The sequence below is a fragment of the Lissotriton helveticus genome, chromosome 8 (genome assembly GCF_964261635.1).
Source record: "Lissotriton helveticus chromosome 8, aLisHel1.1, whole genome shotgun sequence".
Classification (NCBI taxonomy): Eukaryota; Metazoa; Chordata; class Amphibia; order Caudata; family Salamandridae; genus Lissotriton; species Lissotriton helveticus.
Genome location: NC_136069.1, coordinates 1,252,465,415 through 1,252,484,062, shown reverse-complemented (window position 1 = coordinate 1,252,484,062; position 18,648 = coordinate 1,252,465,415). Strand labels below are relative to the sequence as shown.

At 40.6% G+C, this 18,648-nt stretch overlaps 1 protein-coding gene across 1 annotated transcript in view; it reads left to right on the top strand.

Annotated features, from left to right (window-relative positions):
- The first annotated feature begins 6,233 nt into the window (after positions 1-6,233).
- Positions 6,234-18,648, top strand: part of LOC144771945 (gamma-aminobutyric acid receptor subunit gamma-3) — a 1,335,689-nt gene continuing 1,323,274 nt past the window's right edge. The window contains exon 1 of the mRNA XM_078656176.1: positions 6,234-6,403. Coding sequence (XP_078512302.1) covers positions 6,249-6,403 — 155 coding nt within the window. The 5' untranslated portion in view covers positions 6,234-6,248. The remainder of the gene's footprint in view (positions 6,404-18,648) is intronic.

The window sequence follows — 18,648 nt, the reverse complement described above, 5'->3', positions numbered from 1 at the left end:
TGTTTGATTGATTCAGATGCTCCGTCCATCACCACCCCCTATTGTACTGCATTGGCTCCAGTGCCATTTAGTATGTGTGAGGTTTGGAAGAACAGGTGATTGGAAACTAGTAAACAGTTGAATATGACGCATGAAAGCTAGGACCAGTACCGCTGGAATTACCCGATTCTGCGGTTGAACCATTTACCGATTAACTATGAATGTATTTAATTTGCCACATCATTTATCATCTGCAGCATAATCTGCAAATTTTACACCAAAAAATGGTTTCCAGCTCAAACGGATCAAACGTTACGAAAAACAAGGACTCACGTGTTCCAGTGGAAGGCCCTTTGGAAGGGTTAAACGATGATCTTTCAGTTGCTTATTGATCTATTTTGGTAACAAAATGGTACTAATAAGATTAAATCTTTTTCCAGACAGAGTTACCGTGTGTAAAAAGGACAACATATTAATGTAATACTATCACAAAACGTGCCGCATTATACTGCTAAATCTGCTTTTTTTTGTGCTGCATAATTTAGTCAACTCTGTTGCATAATTTGGTTTTCCTTTGCCTCATAATTCCAGTGGCCTTAGTACTCCCAATAGTACAAAGGAGCAAAGGGCTTAGTGAGTGGGCTCTTGACCAGGGTGGCTGCAAAGTATTTCAGAGCATTTTTCAGTTCTAAGCACCAAAGCATTAGTGAAATTGACAGGTCAGTCCCTGGATCTAGAGGGAAAATCCCCTTAGTTTCTATTGTATTTTTCAGCTTTGAATGTCTATGTAAGCAGTACCAGTCACCCAGAACACATTTTCAGGATTACTTTCAGACCTTTCAGCTACCTATATCACCCTAGTGATGTTGCTTGCCATGACACTTGTAGGGCTTGACCACTATGCAGTTTGTATGCCATGTTCATACAGCTGAATGACATTTCACTGTGTGAGACTACTGGTCTATGAATCAATGTAACAGAAGCAGGGGTATGGAGTGGTAATCCATGAGGAAATAATACAGCGTTAACATGGAGCAGAACATCCTGTAACCCAAAAAAAGATGTGAGACGCGGTTGGGGTTGGGCGCCATCCATAACAAAAAAGGAAGGTAGATCGAGGAAGCTAGCAACAGCATTCTGGTTGTGGTCTACTCTAAAAAAAGAAATCCAACACTTCTGGAATTGTGACAGTGGGTCTTCCAACGCAAACCCATACATGCAAGCCATGATAACACCCAAAGCTTGCTCTTATGATTTTGGGAAGTCAAACAGTTTATCAGAGTTTCCAAAGTCTTAAACATAATCTGTTCTTTGAAATATGTTAAGATCCCGATTCTTTGTACTGTGATGTGCTATTCCCATTCACAGGGTGCCAGTGATGTTCATGTAGTTCTGGTTTATATGCAATAGACATTTTGTGAGATGGCTCATCTAGGTTCGATGATAGACAGACCACTCACCCCCGGTCAAGAGACCTGGATTTAATGTATTGTTTTTTTGCTCACTATGCCACCCTAGTTTGGACCCAGCCATATGCAAATCAGTCTTGACCCTGCTCCTCATTGAAACAGTCAAGCCTAAACTGCCAGGCCAGGTCATCCGTGGACTGGAAACAAGCATACTGGGACCAGTTTTGGGGTATCGCCCCTCATCAGCAAGGCTAGCTTGAATCCTGTGGCACAGAGAACAAGGGACCCATGTCTGAGCATACCCATGGTCACTTAGGGCGATGGACGGAGTGCTGAAACTTTTAAACCACTCACCCCAGACGAGAGGTCTGGGTTTAATCCATCGTTCTTTTGCTCACTATGCCACCCCAGTTTGAACCTGGCCATATGCAAATCACTCTTGACCCTGCTTCTCATGAGAACAGTCCAGCTCGAACTGCCAGGCAGGTCCTCCCCGAACCGGAAACTAGCATACTGGCACCGGTTTGGGGTATCACTCCTCATAAACCAATCTAGCTTGAATCCAGTGGCAGAGCGAGCAAGGGACCCACATCTGGGCATACCCTTGGCCACTTAGGGTGAACATAGCAAACACAACAAGATGATGGACGTAGCAGGAGCAGAAGAAATATCTGTTTCCTGTGGGTGGGAGCAATGATGGCTTCTGCAGCATGTGAAGTCATCAGTGATGTCACCAATGATGTCATTTGAGATATCATGAGTGATGTCGTAAATGAAGTAATGTGTGAGTTCATAAGCAGTGCATCGCAGGAGTGCAAGCTGTAGTTAACTCTGCTAACTATAATTGGTGCTTTTTTATGGTTTGTTTAGTTCAAAACTGTAATGTTATTACTGACAAATTCACCTAGCTATAACGTTACTTTAACCTTTGTTTTTTTGATTGAACGTCTAAGTTTTTTTTTTTAAACAAAAGCAGATATTTTTATTGCACCTAACTATAACGTTTCTTTAACCCTTGTTTTTTCAGTAAATATACATATTTCTATATATATATTTATAAAACATGTTTTATATATATATATACATACATACACTGATAATGTCATGAGTGATGTTAAATGTGAGGTCATAAGCAGTGCATTACGGGGGCATAAATTATAGTTGTCTCAGGTAACTATAACTGCATGACATTACACATAGGGCAAGTAAAATCAAAGAACGCCAAGGAACATTCTTTATATAGCAAGACTATGATTTTCTTACAGTGTGCCATGTCTACTGGAACAAGTTGACCACAAAATCTATATGCCTTCAAAAAAGGCTGTTCCGATACTGTAATGCGTTATCACCACTTACATATAGAAAGGTGTACTCCAATCGTCTTGAGTAAATCTAATCATTTTAGTAACCCAACTAAAATATGGAACAGATGGCAACCCTTCATGCACTGTTATTGAATTTTATCAGAGCTTTAACATCTGAAAGGCTTTGTTTCATTTGTATGAAATTGTTATACGTTGTACATATTTTAGACATATGTTGTGGCATGGTAATTTCTCAGACAGTGCTTTTGTTAAAAAACAATCAACTAATGATTCAATCTACAACGTCAAGCTTCAAAATAGTGTTCCTGTCAATGTGTAAAAAACTAAATTCTTCCATATCCTTGTTTGTCCTCCATGCCTAAAGATCTTTTGACCCATAGCCAATGGAGGCTCCATCCTTGAGTAACTACTTGCTTTATATAGCTGTTGCACAGCAAGATGATTGATACCAGTGCTAAATGTCTGCCAGTTACATCAAATTAATCTACCTTGTCCCGCAGTATTGCAGCAGCGACAATTGGCCAGTCTGAGTCAAAAAATAGAAGTTTAATCTGTTTTCTATGGGTTGCAGAGCAGACCACACACAGAGATGATTCACACTGACACAAACAAAAATTGCATCTTCATGGTGAAATTGAAAATGGGTACAATCGGGGCATGTATGAATGAAAAAATAGCTGATTTAGAGCTAGATATGTATGAAATACCCATCAGGCTGAAAGGCGGGAATGAGAGATTATGGGAAAATAGATGTCAGTGGGTCAAGTCGTAGGCCGGGATTAGAAGAAGAGAATGTCACACCGAAACCTGACTCAAAATAAGGATTATGAGACTGAAAGGTTTAGAGGGAAGCTTGCAGAATGCAAAGAAGGCAGTTGTACATGATTGGATACCATATAATTCAGAAGAAAGGCAAGAACGCTTTGGTGATTTTTCACTCCGGAAGAAAAAATACAAAATACAAGAATCTTAGTGGTATCTCTCAACTTCCCAGTCTGATTACAAAAGATTATGAAAGTCAATTGCATGCTACATCTTTTTTATGATAGTTTCTCTGTGGTCCAGGTTTTGATGCAAGCTTTGAACAGAGAACGATTGTAGATTTTACACACACATCAAACCTCTATACACTGGGACCTAAGTAATGCGAAATGTTATCAAGCCTGCCACCATAGGAAATGTCCTGGCTACGAAAATTCAGCAGGTACTACAGTCAATTAGCACTTACACAAGTTCCTTGTTAATTAAAAATGTGCAAGGCATGCCAACAATCATACATATGTCTCTTGGCACGAAATGTTTAATTATCATCCATCAAAATATTTATCTTTGCCCAATCAGTTAATGTACTATAATTTCCCGAAAAATCTAAGCTTGCCATGCTCCTGGTAATATTTAACCTGCAATAGTTTGCAAACAGTTCAGTAGTAGCAGGAAATTATGCAGCATAACAAAGCTGCTGGTTAATCCTTACAGTCTGCTTCAGACATTTCAAGGAAAAATAATTTGAGCTTCAAAATACTTTTAAAATTTAAATTAACATGGCTTAACACCGCCTTGTAAATAAGGCCCCTTTTCACGCTAGACTTAGCATGAAAGCGGTGGGAAATGGGTGTTGCGGTGAGTGTAGCGCCGCAACACCCATATTTTCAAGGGTAGCATAAATATGGAGCAGCGCCAGAATTAAGACCAGGGAGAATTTGGTTTTAAGTGGGTGAAATGAGGAGTGATGCTTTATTTCTCCTCATTTTTGCTGTTTCTGTGTGTGCTGCATTGTGCAAACACATTGATTGTTTATGTGGAGAAAGGTGTCCCTTCCTGCACATAAACAATAATTACAAAAATGACAAGTTGCAACTTCTATGTGTGCTGCATTGTGCAGCACAGATAAAAGTTAGAAAACGCCATTACTGATTGTTTATGTGCAGGACACCTTCTTGCACATAAACAATCTTTTCTTGCAATCAGGGCCGGACTGAGAACCAAAATCGGCCCTGGCAAAGTGCTCGGTCACCTCCCCCTCCCCCCTCCGCGGGAGGTTGGGGGTACTGCTGAGCTCTTTTCCAGGGCCGTTTTTCAGCCGATTTTCTTACAGGGCCGATTTTGCAGCTATGTATCCGGCAGCTATGTGTAACAAAAACGTCCCCCAGGGCCCAAACCCGGCCCCCACCCGTGCGGCGCACCGGGGGATTGCCTGGTGCCCACTATGGCCAGTCCAGGCCTGCCTGCAATGTATACAGCAGCTATAACAAAAACAGCCCCCAGGGGCCAAAACCGGCCCCCACCCTTGCGGCGCACCAGGGGATTGCCCGGTGCCCGCTATGGCCAGTCCGGGCCTCCTTGCAATGCAGGCATCCTTGCACAATGGTGCATGAGTGCCTGCGCTGGTGCTACACAGCTACACTTAGCACCAACGATAAGGGAAAGGCAGGAGAGCACTGTATTCTTGTGAATACAGTGCATCCCTCTGTATGATGTCTTACAAATCAGATTGCAGAACATGTTCTTCTTCTGTCTCCAGTTTCCTTTGCGTGTAGGGGGTCAATAGCCATCATGTAACCATTTTTTTTCAAATTACTGCCTTGTTGAGAGCCTCTTTTATTTTTTACAAGTGCATCCACATCCAGGGCTGTGTTCTAACAACCATCCATCTTGGTCCCATATTGAGCAGATATACCAACAAGCTGGTGGCACCTGCAAAACCACCAAATCAAAGTGGATTCAGAAAACAGGAAAAATGGTTTTCAATTTCAAAAAAGTATATTTGTATAGGTTTTGGTTTGCCTTTTGCTATTTTTTTACGTCTATGATCTTATTTAATTCATAAATTTGTATTTTTTTTGCAGTTTTTATGTAGCACAAACTCAACTCAAAGGTATTGGAATGCTTTACATGAGCACCAGTTAATCATATGTACATATATAGAAATATACACAATGATTGTAATGTTAAGATAATATATTGGCAAAGATGTTCAGCAAACAATGCATTGAGACATGTATAGTACAAGTGGAGAATTAGAGTTTAAGTCCCCACAATAATTTTTGGGGGCACGATATTATGTCTTGGTCAGTGTATCTTTGCTGTGGAATTAGAGCTGTGCCTTGAGGATACATAAATTAAAGTTAGTTAGATTAGTTATAACACATCTAGATTTACTTATCAGTCCATATTTCATGTTCGATATTTTGTTCTTGATATTGTGACCCATCGATATTCTGGTTTCAATACTCAGCGTACACACCTGCTAAGCTGGTGCTCACAAGTTCAACTCACAATTTTCATTTGCACGAACCATAGACAAAAGTGAGAGAGCATACATCTCCTTCACTAGCATTAGACAGGATTGATGCTTTAATATATTGAGTTAACAATATGTACAATTTTTTTAAACCAAGCGTAGATAAAGCGTCTTACAAAATAAATGAAAGTTTACTTTATTAATTTCTCACATTTCTATCTTTTGTAGGAATACCAGATCGATATTTTTTTTGCTCAGACCTGGACCGATAGCCGCCTTAGATTCAACAGCACTATGAAAATATTAACTCTGAACAGCAATATGGTGGGACTGATTTGGATACCAGACACAATTTTCCGGAACTCCAAAACTGCTGAAGCTCATTGGATTACAACACCAAATCAGCTGCTAAGAATATGGAATGATGGGAAAATATTGTACACATTAAGGTAAGGAGTGGTTCTGCATTAAGATAAGTTAGCTATTGTTTCCGGCATTTTTACTCTTGTGCTACTACTGTTACTATTTATTTATTTATTTATTTATTTTCTTGAGTTTTATGTAGCGCTGGCTAGCCCCGGAGCTATCAGAGCGCTTTACATAAGGACACAGCGAGTTACAAGTTACAAAAGTTTCACAGTAGTTACATAATGGATAAATAAACAATACAGGAGTGAATTAGCGAACACGGAAGTCAGGATAGGAAAGACCAGGGACAGCAGGTAATCCACATGGAGGGGGAAGAAAACAAGACTAATGTCCGTGATCTGGCTGGGTAGGTGACGGCCGTAGCAGTGTGCCAGGGCCAATCTCCCCTTTACCTGTTCCTACTCCTGCTCCTACTAATGCTGCACTTTGAGGAGCCTGTCGCCTTGCCACTCTCATTCTATAGCACGCTACACGCTGCTTTCACTCTTATGTCTCACTCTGCACAAGCAAACACAACACAAAAAAGCAGATTGTACTCTAGGGGGCTACCTAACAGTATGTTCAACTCCAGAAGGACTTTTATTTTGGAAGCGTGATTCACGCTATGGATTTTGGATTCTAAAAAGGAATTGTGTGCTGACACCTGCAATCCGTGCTGAAATGGCTAGGTGCCCTGCGGGCACATTCCAGCAGGCAGAAGACATGCTTGCAGTAATGGGGAAATTGACAGCTAAAAGGCCAATTAAGAGAATCATTTAAACTGACCAGCTGGTGAGCAGTCTGAGGACTCTGCAGGTGAATGTTCCATGGAAATTGTTTTCCAAATTGTTTACGAATATGATTCCAAATGAATGCTATAGCTTAGCTAAACAACTGTTTTCTCACATTTGAATAGCAAGAGTTGTGTTATTTGATGCTGCCGTTATAATAGATTGAGTTGTATGTACCCTGTGATTAATTTGTAAGCAAAATACGTTCCACTGACCTTGTTCACATTGCAATTGCTAGTACCGACGCTAGCTGCAAATCATTGCAGTTCAACACATTTGAGAATTTGGACTATTCCAAGTCACCAATAGCTTTACGAATGGCATGGGCACACAGGAGTTATTTATTTTTAATGTATATTGCTTGATTTGTAAAACATAAGGCTGATGTGCTGTGTTTAAAAGCATAGGGAGCCCCACCATGTGATGGAATTCTAAATAAATGAACTGGTTTTAAGAAACAAGCACCAGTGCCGAGCCCTGGCAAGCACCAGAGTAAGTTAAGCACTGGTTGTACCCATCAATTCAGTTAACTTGCTTTCATTGTAAAAGAGGTGTACTTGGTTATTATTCAATTATTTCGAGTTCTACTGTTTCTGGTCCTAGTACATACACAGTCAGAGGCACTCTCAGGCACGGCCCGTGCAGGGCGTTATACCGGGGTGGTGACGTCAGGCGAGGGAGGGTCAGGGAGGGGTTGTAAAATGCAGGATATGGACCATTACAGGTAAGTACCGAAAAAAATAAACAAAACGAATTGTGTTGCCCGCGTTGCATCACATTTGGCGATGCAGCGCAGGTAACGAAATTCGTTTTATTTCTTTTTTCCCGTACTTACCTGTAATGGTCCATATCCCGCATTTTACAACCCCTCCCTGACCCTCCCCCGCCTGACATCACCGCCCCGGTATAACGCCCTGCACGGGCCGTGCCTGGGCACTCTCAATCTGAGCATGCCACCCTCATGACAAATTCAAAACAGTCACCTTTATGGTTAAGTTAAAGACCTTTCCCAAAACACTGTCTATAAATGTGCCTTTCCTGTTTTGTCTGAATTCTGTAGAGAAAGATAGCTTCTATGCTGAAGGCTTTATTACGAGGTAGGCAGTCTGAACATCGTAAGACCACGTCCGCCTGCAGCCCACGGAGCTGGCAGTGTGGAGCCGGGGATCTTACAGTTGTGGTGAGTTCTATTACAAAATATATTGATGCCTGTGTGTGCATTTTGACTGCATATGTGTTGGATGCACACATATGCATGATATTTGTGGGGCAATACCATATACCCATTACAAGAGTTCGGCCCATATCTGAGCAGTCTTGGCAATGGGTATTTGGTACAAAAAAGACTCAACTGAAGATCACCACACACAGGGTAGTTATCCTCAGGGTGAATCTCCTGCTGTGAAAAGGGACCTGGAGAAAGGGATCCACATTGGAGTCTGCCTGGGAGAAGAAAAAGGGGTGAGTACCCAGCCAAAATCCTTTGTCACATTCACCTTCAAGTATGTAGTCAGACCGCTGTGGCCCACTTGTGGAACAGGCAACTCGTAACACACACAGCAGTGCAGCTCCACTGTACTGCCTTATTGTGGCTGTCTTTCCCTGATCGCGAGCCCGGCAGCCTGCTGGCGGTCTCTGTGGTCCAGCACGGTCTTCGCAAAGCCTATACGCCCAACTCGTAATACGGCGGTCAGACCACCGAGCTCACTGCGCTCAAACTGCCACTACCGATATGGCAGTCCATGGTACCGCCAAAATCGTAATTAGGCCCTTAGTCTTTAGTTGGGGTTAGACTTTACATGATAAGCAAATCTCAGTTTCTGATTATATCAAAATTGACTAGGCTGTTTTTTGGAGTGTGCGTTTGTGTTCCTTTTTCAGTTCCTGTTTTTTTTTGCAGTTATATGTTGTGCGGTCTAGACCCAAGCACTTTACATGATAAAGACTTACATTACACAAGGATACATTCATTTTTGTGTAGGCACAGGGATATTAAGGGGCATATTTATGAAAGAGTTGCGTCCCCCTTGAACCACGCACCGGGGCACCAGAATTACACAACTCCTAATTTTGATTTATTAAGCCTTTCTCAATCATTCTGCAGAATGCATAGGAAGAGGAAATGCCTCAGGGTATTGTTTTTGTGCAGAAAGGTACCCCTCCCTGCACAAAAATAATCTTGCTTACAATACCGATTCCCTTGCACCATGGTGTAAGGGTGCCTGCATTGGTGCTAGGCAGGATATTGTCTGCCTGCGCTGGGAAACGACAGGAATGTGGCCATATATTCTTAAGTACAGTGCATTTCTGCCCTTTCCCTATCACACAGCACATCTAGGTCACTTGCTGTGCTGCATGGTTATTTGTCAAATATGCCCCTAGATGGTTTGCCCAGAATCACAGGATGTTGAGCCAACCCCAAGTCTCAAATCTGGCTCACCAGTTTCAAAGTCAGCAGCTCTGGCCTGTGTGCCACATCATCTCCCTAGTTCTGTCGAAACTGCAGCCATGTTTGACTGATGTGCTGAATTAACGCAGTGATCCCAGCATCAGGACAGCTCTACTTGGTGAACGTTGCTGACCACGTCTGGGCTTGTGACAGTTCATGTTGAATTTTCTAGCTATTATGAAGATACACCTACCTGGCTACAGAGAACATGCCTCAAGGGGCAGAAACATCTCTAAGAGAAAGTAGTGAGATAAGGAAGAGGGACACTGTGAAAATAACAGACTGTTCACTGTGCTTTTAAGATCCTATCAGTTTTCATTCTGGTGCTTGCAGTTTTGCATTTAACAACAAAAACCTAGTATTATAAGAAGTTCAATGCAAAATAGGGCAACATCAAAACCTAGAGCTGACTACACATCTAGCAACTCACATGAGTCAGAGTTTAAAGGTTACTAATGCGCATCAGGTAGGGTAATATCTAAGCATATAACTATAAAAGAAGGCAGAGCATATCTCGGAACGGGTTTCCTATGGTTTAAAGCAGTGCAGGAAGCATAGTTGCTGTGCTGCATTGCATGATACGTGCAGAGGATAAATGCCCCATGTATATCCTAAGATATGGCACTCTTCTGCTTCCTCCTTGCGCTGGTGCACTGTGTGCTGCCTAGTGCCAATGCAGGCATCCTTGCGCTTTGCTGCAAGGATGACTGCATTATGAGCAGGATTGTGTTTGGGCAGGAAGGGGTATGCAGAGAGCATCACACATAAAAAGGAAGTAACAAGGAGAAATAATGATATTGCTGGTTGTTACGCCCGAGACTAGGAGGAGAACCATTGTGTCAAAATCCCTGGGTGGATGCATCAGATTGCCCGTGCTCACCCATGGAACACATCTCCAATGCAAGGTACTTGTGTTTTTTACAGCGTTAAAAGAAAAGGTCCCGCAAATTGGCTCTCTACAAGCTTTTTGTGTCATGGTTGCACCAGAAAAGTGGCAAAGCCACAATACAAAATGTTAGTAAATCTGCCCCTTTGTGTGCAACATGAATACTTTTTTCACACAAGAGTGTATTTGGTTATCACAAGTAGTACATTAAAATAGGTTTGGATTTTGTTAGTTAGGTACTAAACCATCACTAAGGCAACCACAAATGTAACAATACACCGGACAAAAGTAAACAAATGACCTAACACTATAATATGAATTCAAACAAGTAGGGCGTTTTCGAATGGGATCGTTGGGAGGAGACAAAAGACAATGTAGGTCATACGGCAGGGTAAGATCTTTGATGAAAGTGTGATTAAAAGGCTATCCTTGTTAGCTCCTCCGTGTAGTCCCTTTGACCAAAGGCAAGGGGCCACATGAACCTTGTAGAATCAACATTAATTTTCCCGACAGGAACACAGAATTGGTATTGAATGTTTGCATTCTGGTTGTGTACGAATGTAGTCAGAAATTCAACATATGGAGAATAGGGATCTGACAAAACTGTACGACCCCCTAATTGGGCAATTGAGAGGGCTGAAACATGTTTACCTACCAGTGCGGAATAATAACCTCTCCCATGCACCCTAATAATTTGTAATGATCTCACTGCCATCCAACAATTAAAAGAAGAATTTTTCTAGGGTAGGTCTTTTAGATGGTTATTCTTTCCCTTCCGGATCCTTTTCCTAACTCCCCCACAAAAGTTCTGTTTGTGAACTCTGAGATATCCCACCCGACACTAGATAATTCTTTGGTGACTGCGGTTGGCTGAAGGTGAAGAATGACACCTAGAGTGGCATGTGAGGTCATTCTGTGCACTTTTTTGTAATGCTTGCCTTCTGCTATGACATAAAGTCCTACTGGGGTCATCAATAAATGGGTAATTTCCGCTAAAAGGACACTAACGACCTATAGTGTCACATTTGCCACTTTTGATTTTGATTTTCGAATGCTAAAAAAAAATCAATAACCCCAAGTGCTTAATATGTGCTTAAAGTCTATAGGGTCAAAAATCAGTTTTATTAGATATCACCATTTTTGGGTAAATTATTCCTTAATTCTCCTTGGTTTCCTCTTAAAAGCAGATTCTCACCCACTGATCTTGTTGGGGAAACATGATGTGAGATCAATATAGTTTTCTGTTTAGCACAATTCTGGCAGTGTAACTCCCTGAATATTTTGTTCTCTTCAGCACATACGTATTTTAACCATGTTCATAACAACCTACGGCCAGATGTACGACCATTCACTTTTGCGAGTCGCTAATTGCGTCGAATTGTGGCTCACAATTTGCGATTCGCAAAAGTGAATGTACAACAGTGTCTCAGATACTGATAGCGATTCCAATGGGGTCGCAAATTGTATGCCTCATTAATATTAATGAGGCAAGCACAATTTGAGATCCCATTGGGTATCGCTAGCACTTCCAGGGATGGTGGCCTGCTGGGATCAACAGACCACCATGTCTGGGACTGCTTTTTAAGTAAAGCAGTTTCTTTTCTTTTTTAAATGCTGCCCATTTTCCTTAAAGGAAAGCGGGATGCATTTATAAAAGAAAAATGAAACTTTTAAGTTTCATTTTTTAGGGCAGGCAGTGTTCCCTGGGACCACTGCCTGCTCATAAAAAATATTTACGCACCTATTCACAAAGGGGAGGGGGTCCGTTTTCAAGTGGTTTACCACCTATTTGAAGTAAGTGCTAAACTGTGAGTGTTTTGTGGCAGCAAATGCGGTTGCAAAACAATAGTAAATGGCATTGAGTCTCGCTATTAGGAAGAGACGCCCCTTCCTAATAGCGAGTGTCGCGAACGCTATTTTGTGAGTCAGTGACTCGCAAAATAGCAATTGTACATGCCATGACCTTTTTTTTGCGGTGGCAAACCGGCTGATCTCCCATTTGCAAGCACAAAAAAGGGTCGCACATCTGGCCCCTAGTATGCTTTGTGTGCCCAGTGGTGCACGTAGTTCAAAAGATTAAAAGGTTTCAATGAGCAAAACATTGGCTCACATTTTATACATTAGCCTTAGCATCTAGGCAACCTGTAGAGTAACTGCTTGTATGTGTTTTTCTTAATAAACCGACTATAAAAATAAAATATATTTTTTTTTAAACGAGAAATAGAGCAAACGTTTAAAACACTATGGAAACACTATATTAATAACTAAAAAATTACCAGTGGGGACAACTTCAATTTATCAACACCTCAGCAGGGTCAGACTGTGGTGTTTTAATGGCCAGGCACAACAGGAAGGTCAGATGGTCTAGCTTTACCCATAGGTTGACATGATTATACAGTAAGATTACTGTGTTGCTCTCAGATGGTGTTCCACCTCAGATGTCACAGAAAAGTCACACTTTGTTTTCAACTAATGAGTACCTGAAGCTGTTGTTTTTATTCTTATGCCAGTCCATCAAACGTAATGACCTGTGTATGTTTGTATTGCATCTCAGTTATTCTTTGATAGTCCTCAGGTCTAGGAGACATGGAAATTATGGACAAGAGGAGATGAGACAATCATGAAAGTTTTAAAAAACTCTTAGTCCTTTACTTTTATTATTGACTCGTCTCCTCCAAGTACCGTAGCTTTTACCCAGATTACTTAACCCCAAAGCCATAAGATAAAATGTCATTCTAGTACAACCTCACCGGATCTGATCCAAGCAAGAAAATGTTGTTTTTTTCAATGTCAGTTACTGATAAATAAATTAAGAAATCGAAAATCCAAACCTTTCTTTAAAAAAATAAATTGTGAACTCAAAACTCATAAAAGTTTAAAAAAATGTCAGAAATGTAAACTTTGGCTATATTATCTAGGCTACCTGGCAAATACTATACCCAATAACACTGAACTTGAACCCACCTTTTGAGCACCAAAGTCAAAAACATAAATAGGTTTCTTTGGATTTAAGATTTGGTAGATTTAATTGATCCATAAGGCAATCATCAGACAAAGTATATGTTAATAATAACTTTAAGAAACCAATGTGTTAAGGATAAAATATAAAAAGTTATTTAGGCACAGAAATAAATAACTAGAAAATCGGAGAAGGATTCAAAGGTTAATGCAATTTAAAAATATTTAAAGCATAGATCAATACAAAAAGTTTGATTTATAAAAATCAATGGAAAAACAAAACAACTGTGAAAGTGCTTCAAAGTCAGACACACTTGGCTTGACATCCTGCTGGCATTTTGTTAGAAATGAAATTTCCCGTTGGCTAGGGTATGCACCTAAGCCAGGCAGAACCCAACACTCTACTCAGGTTAAGGGAGTTACACACCCAAGATAACCCCTCCTCACCCCATTGGTAGCTTGGCAGGGCAGTCAGGCTTTTCCCCAGAGGCAATGTGTAAAGCATTTGTACCCCGAACACACTGTAACACTGTGAAAACACCACAAATGGACAGCACACCAGTTTAGTAAATAAAGTATCATTAGCTAAACCAAACTAGACCAAAACAACAAACATCTAACATACAGATATCACAATAAAACCTTGCCAACTAGGCAATTGTCATAACATCACAGGTAATGCAATAAAGTAAATACTTAGAGGTTGCACATGTCATGACAACACCCTATGCCATCACTGTACATATTAAGAAAAGCCTGAAATTATATTTGTTATCCTATCATTGCAAGGTAAAAACAACATAAAGCATGGTTCCATGTTTAAATAGCGATGTGAAAAATAGCGATTACAAAAATATTGACTCCCTATACTTAAACAGTTAAGTACAATAATATTGACTCCAAAATTTCGGTGTAAAAAATATAGATGCAAAAAATATCGACATTAAAAAATAACATAACTTAAATTCAATTAACTAAATATTAATATTTTTAGCAACATTAATTACATTTAATATATTTTAACTAATTATACCAAATATAAAATAATTTAAAATAAAATAAAATATTCAATATTTAATTAACACATTAAACTATTAAAAAAATACATAATACATACATTTAATAGCAAAATAAAAACATTAGGAGTTAAAACGTTGGATAGCGGGGGGTAAAAATTACTATTCCCAATCCAGTGAGTGCAACAGTAGGGAAAGCGCTGGATAGCGTAGGGGTAAAAATTACTATTCCCACTCCAATGAGTACAACAGTAGGGAAACCGCTGGATAGCAAAGGGGTAAACTGTATTATTCCCACACCAGTGAGTGCAACAGTAGGGAAACCACTGGATAGCCTAGAGGTAAAAATTACTATTCCCACTCCAATGAGTGCAACAGTAGGGAAAGTGCTGGATAGCAGAGGGGTAAAATTTACTATTCCCACTCCAGTGAGTGCAACAGTAGGGAAAGCGCGGGATAGCGGACGGGTGAAAATTACTATTCCCACTCCAATGAGTGCAACAGTAGGGAAAGTGTTGGATAGCATAGGGGTAAACATTGCTATTCCTACTACAGTGAGTGCAACAGTAGGGAAAGCGATGGATAGCGGAGGGGTGAATATTACTATTCCGACGCTAGTGAGTGCAACAGTAGGGAAAGCGTTGGATAGCGTAGGGGTAAAAATTACTATTCCTAATCCAGTGAGTGCAACAGTAGGGAAAGCATTGGACAGCGCAGGGTAAAAATTACTATTTCCACTCCAATGAGTGCAACAGTGGGGAAAGTGTTGTATAGCGTAGGGGTAAAAATTACTATTCCCACTCCAGTGAGTGCAACAGTAGGGAAAGCGTTGGATAGTGGAGGGGTAAAAATTACTATTTCCACTCCAGTGAGTGCAACAGTAGGGAAAGCGCTGGATCCCAAAACAATAAAAAACAAAACCATCAACATTTTCAATAAATTTAATTTCCAATATTAATATAATTAATATATATATATATATATTTAAATATATTATTATTAGCAAAGATAATAAAACACAATAATTACACATTATTTAACACTATAATATCCACAACACACACCTAAAATTATTTACACAATTACATTTTATAATGACTAATTATTTAATGAAAATTAATGTATTATTATTTATTAATTAGTCAGTAAAAAATAATTACTTACCAGCTTTCACACCATTTACACATATAAACACCACAACACACACCTACAATTAATTAAACAATTAACATATTTAATTATCAATTGACTAATTTAAATTAATTAACAACAAATTATTAAACTATTATAAATTAATCAATGAACATATTAATTATTCAATACACATTTTATATAATTAAATTACTTCCCACCCTATTCCCCTATATATACGGAACTAAAAACGCAGAATTAAACTTAAAATAAATTAATAACTAGTAACATTTTAAAACATAATAAAATGACAAACAATTCTCATTAAAACACTAAAATACATAACATTATTAATAAATTGATATTTTTGTAAATTATATTTTTGTAAACGATATTTATTACAACGATATTTATGCAATCGATATTACTTACCTGTCAGTCGATATTCTTGTCAACTATATTTTTGTTGTCGATATTTCTTCCCCACGATATTTCTGCTGCGATATTTAGGTCCCACGATATTTCTGGATAAAGCAGCAGTTAGGTAGGAAGAGAAACACATGAATTGCCAAACATCATTGTACACAATTCACCAAATATCACCAGTGATTGGTACAGTGCATAAATGCAGGCCAATGCACAGTGAATAGGGCACACATTAGGACATGAAAGGTGACAGTAACACTTGTATCACTAAGTATCTCCATAAGCATCAAGACTTATAGGAGTCAGCGCATCTTCATTCCCATCATAAGCTATATGGTAATTAGTACAACCTTTAGGGTGCAGAAGCCTCTGGGCACCAACGACATACATTACGGTAGTTTGACTAACTTTCCAAAATGTGGCTAATTACCACCAGGGCTCAGGGGCCTCTGTCGAGGTTCCAGCTGCAATGTCTCCACACAAAACGAATGCCCCCAGGTATGTGGTATGGCGGAGTTGTGCCTACCCAATGCAGATTTTGTTGAGGAGACCTCTCTTGGTCCCCCGCGTACAGTGTAGTACAAGGTGGTTGCCTGCACATGTTGTACAGCCGCTGCCCCCAATGCTACCTTATAAACTGTTGCAGCGGGTGTGGGACCATCCGGGGCCTGTTGGACCGCTGTTAATAATGCTGGGAAACTGAGCCACCTGTGTCCTCTATACAGCACAGTATAGAACTGCTTTACTAGGCCCTGGGGCACCTGAGACATGTTGCTGTTATCGTGCTGATTCCCCTGTCTCCTTTTGGCCCTCCTGGTTTCTCTAGCAACACGAGGGCAGGCAGGGAAGCCAAACTAGCAGGGGATTCCGCAGGAGGTCTCACGCCTCATATGTAGCTACCAGCTGTGCACTGTGAACGCGGGTTACAACAACCAGCACCCCCCCCCCCATGCTGTTTAGGGCCCCAAGAAGTGTGATACACGCAGCTCAGCCCAGAAAAGATCCGGGTCTCACTCTGGTAGTCCTTCAGCCCCAGGAGCGAGAATACAGCATGAAGTGTACACCCATTGCTGTTCTCTTGGCAAAAAATGGGACAGATGAAAACAAAGTGCTCATTAAGCACTTTTTTAAGGCGAAGAGCAGTCCAGCCCGTCCCCTGCTCTAGGCAAAAGCATCAACTTGCTGGCCGACCCACCCTGCACACATCAAGGGGCAGCACTCCTCATACAACTCACTCAGCTCTCCTTTCAGGCAGGTCCCTTTTTGATCCAGAATGGATCCTTTTGAAGTCTTTGATTTCCCTGAGACTTCCAACAGGAGGTAAGCTTTGGAGATCTTCTCAAGCAGGATACCACAGCAGGGTAAAAAGTGTCAGTCCTTTTCCTCTGCCCACAGATAGAAGCATCAACTGCATGCCAACCTACCCCTCACACATACAAAGGGCAGAGATCCTCACACAGCTCTTCTTCTTGCCAAGATCCTCTTGTTTCCAGAAGTGATATAAAGTTCTGGGACCAGATCCCCAATATTTATACCATGTTTCTCTTTGAAGGCAACACAAAGAAAAGTGTCTGCTGCACACATAAACCAGTTCTGCCTTGCTCAGACTCAAGATTCAAGATAGCCTGGCTGATGAGGAATGATGCCCAGAAACTGGCCCTGGGATGCTTGTTTGTGGTCCAGGAAGGACAATGCTTGGCAGTTCAGGCAGGACTGTTCCCATGAGGAACAGGATCAGGACTGATTTGCATGTGGCTGGGTCCAAACTGGGTTGGTGTGTTGAGCAAAAGAACAATTGATTAAACCCAGATGTTTGTGACTGGCGTGAATATTTGCATTGTTCAGCATTCTGTCCATCAATTGATCCTTTCGCATTTTCTCAAAGTGGCATTTTCAAACACACAATGTAATAACCTTTACTAAAAGGTATGTTGATAAATTTAGAGTTTAGAGAGCCTAAACTCCATTTCTCTGTCTTGTCCCAATGGAGAGTAACACTTGTAAGATGTTACAATGCAGCTCCCATTCTAACCTGAGTGACAGACATCCTTTAAATAGGGCAAAACAAAATGCACAGTATTTCACCATCAAGACATGTAACACACATGAGTAGATGTCCTAATTTTATTATACACTGCACCCTGCCCATGGGGGTACATTGGGCCTACGTTAGGGATGACTTTCATTTAATTAAAGGAAAGGTTTGGACCTGTCAAGTTGGCGCACTTGCCAGGTTGACATGGCAGTTAAAAACTACATGCAATGACACTGCAGTGACAGGTCTGAGACACATTTGAAAGGCTACTGGTGTGGATGGCACAATAAGTGTTGTAGGCCCACTAAAAGCATTTGATATACAGGCCCTGGGTACCCACAGTGCACGTTACTAGGGACCTACCAGTAAATCAAATATGCCAATCATAGATAATCATTAACAATCACAATTGTCACAGAGAGCATATGCACTTTAGCACTGATCAGCAATGGTAAAGTGCCCAGAGTTCTATAGCCAACAAAAAACAGGGTCAGAACAATAGTAGGCAAAAGGCAAAACTTTGGGGGATAAACTTACAAAAAGGGCCAGGGGTAACACATATCCTTTAAGTTTCTCAAAAACTCCAAGCACTCT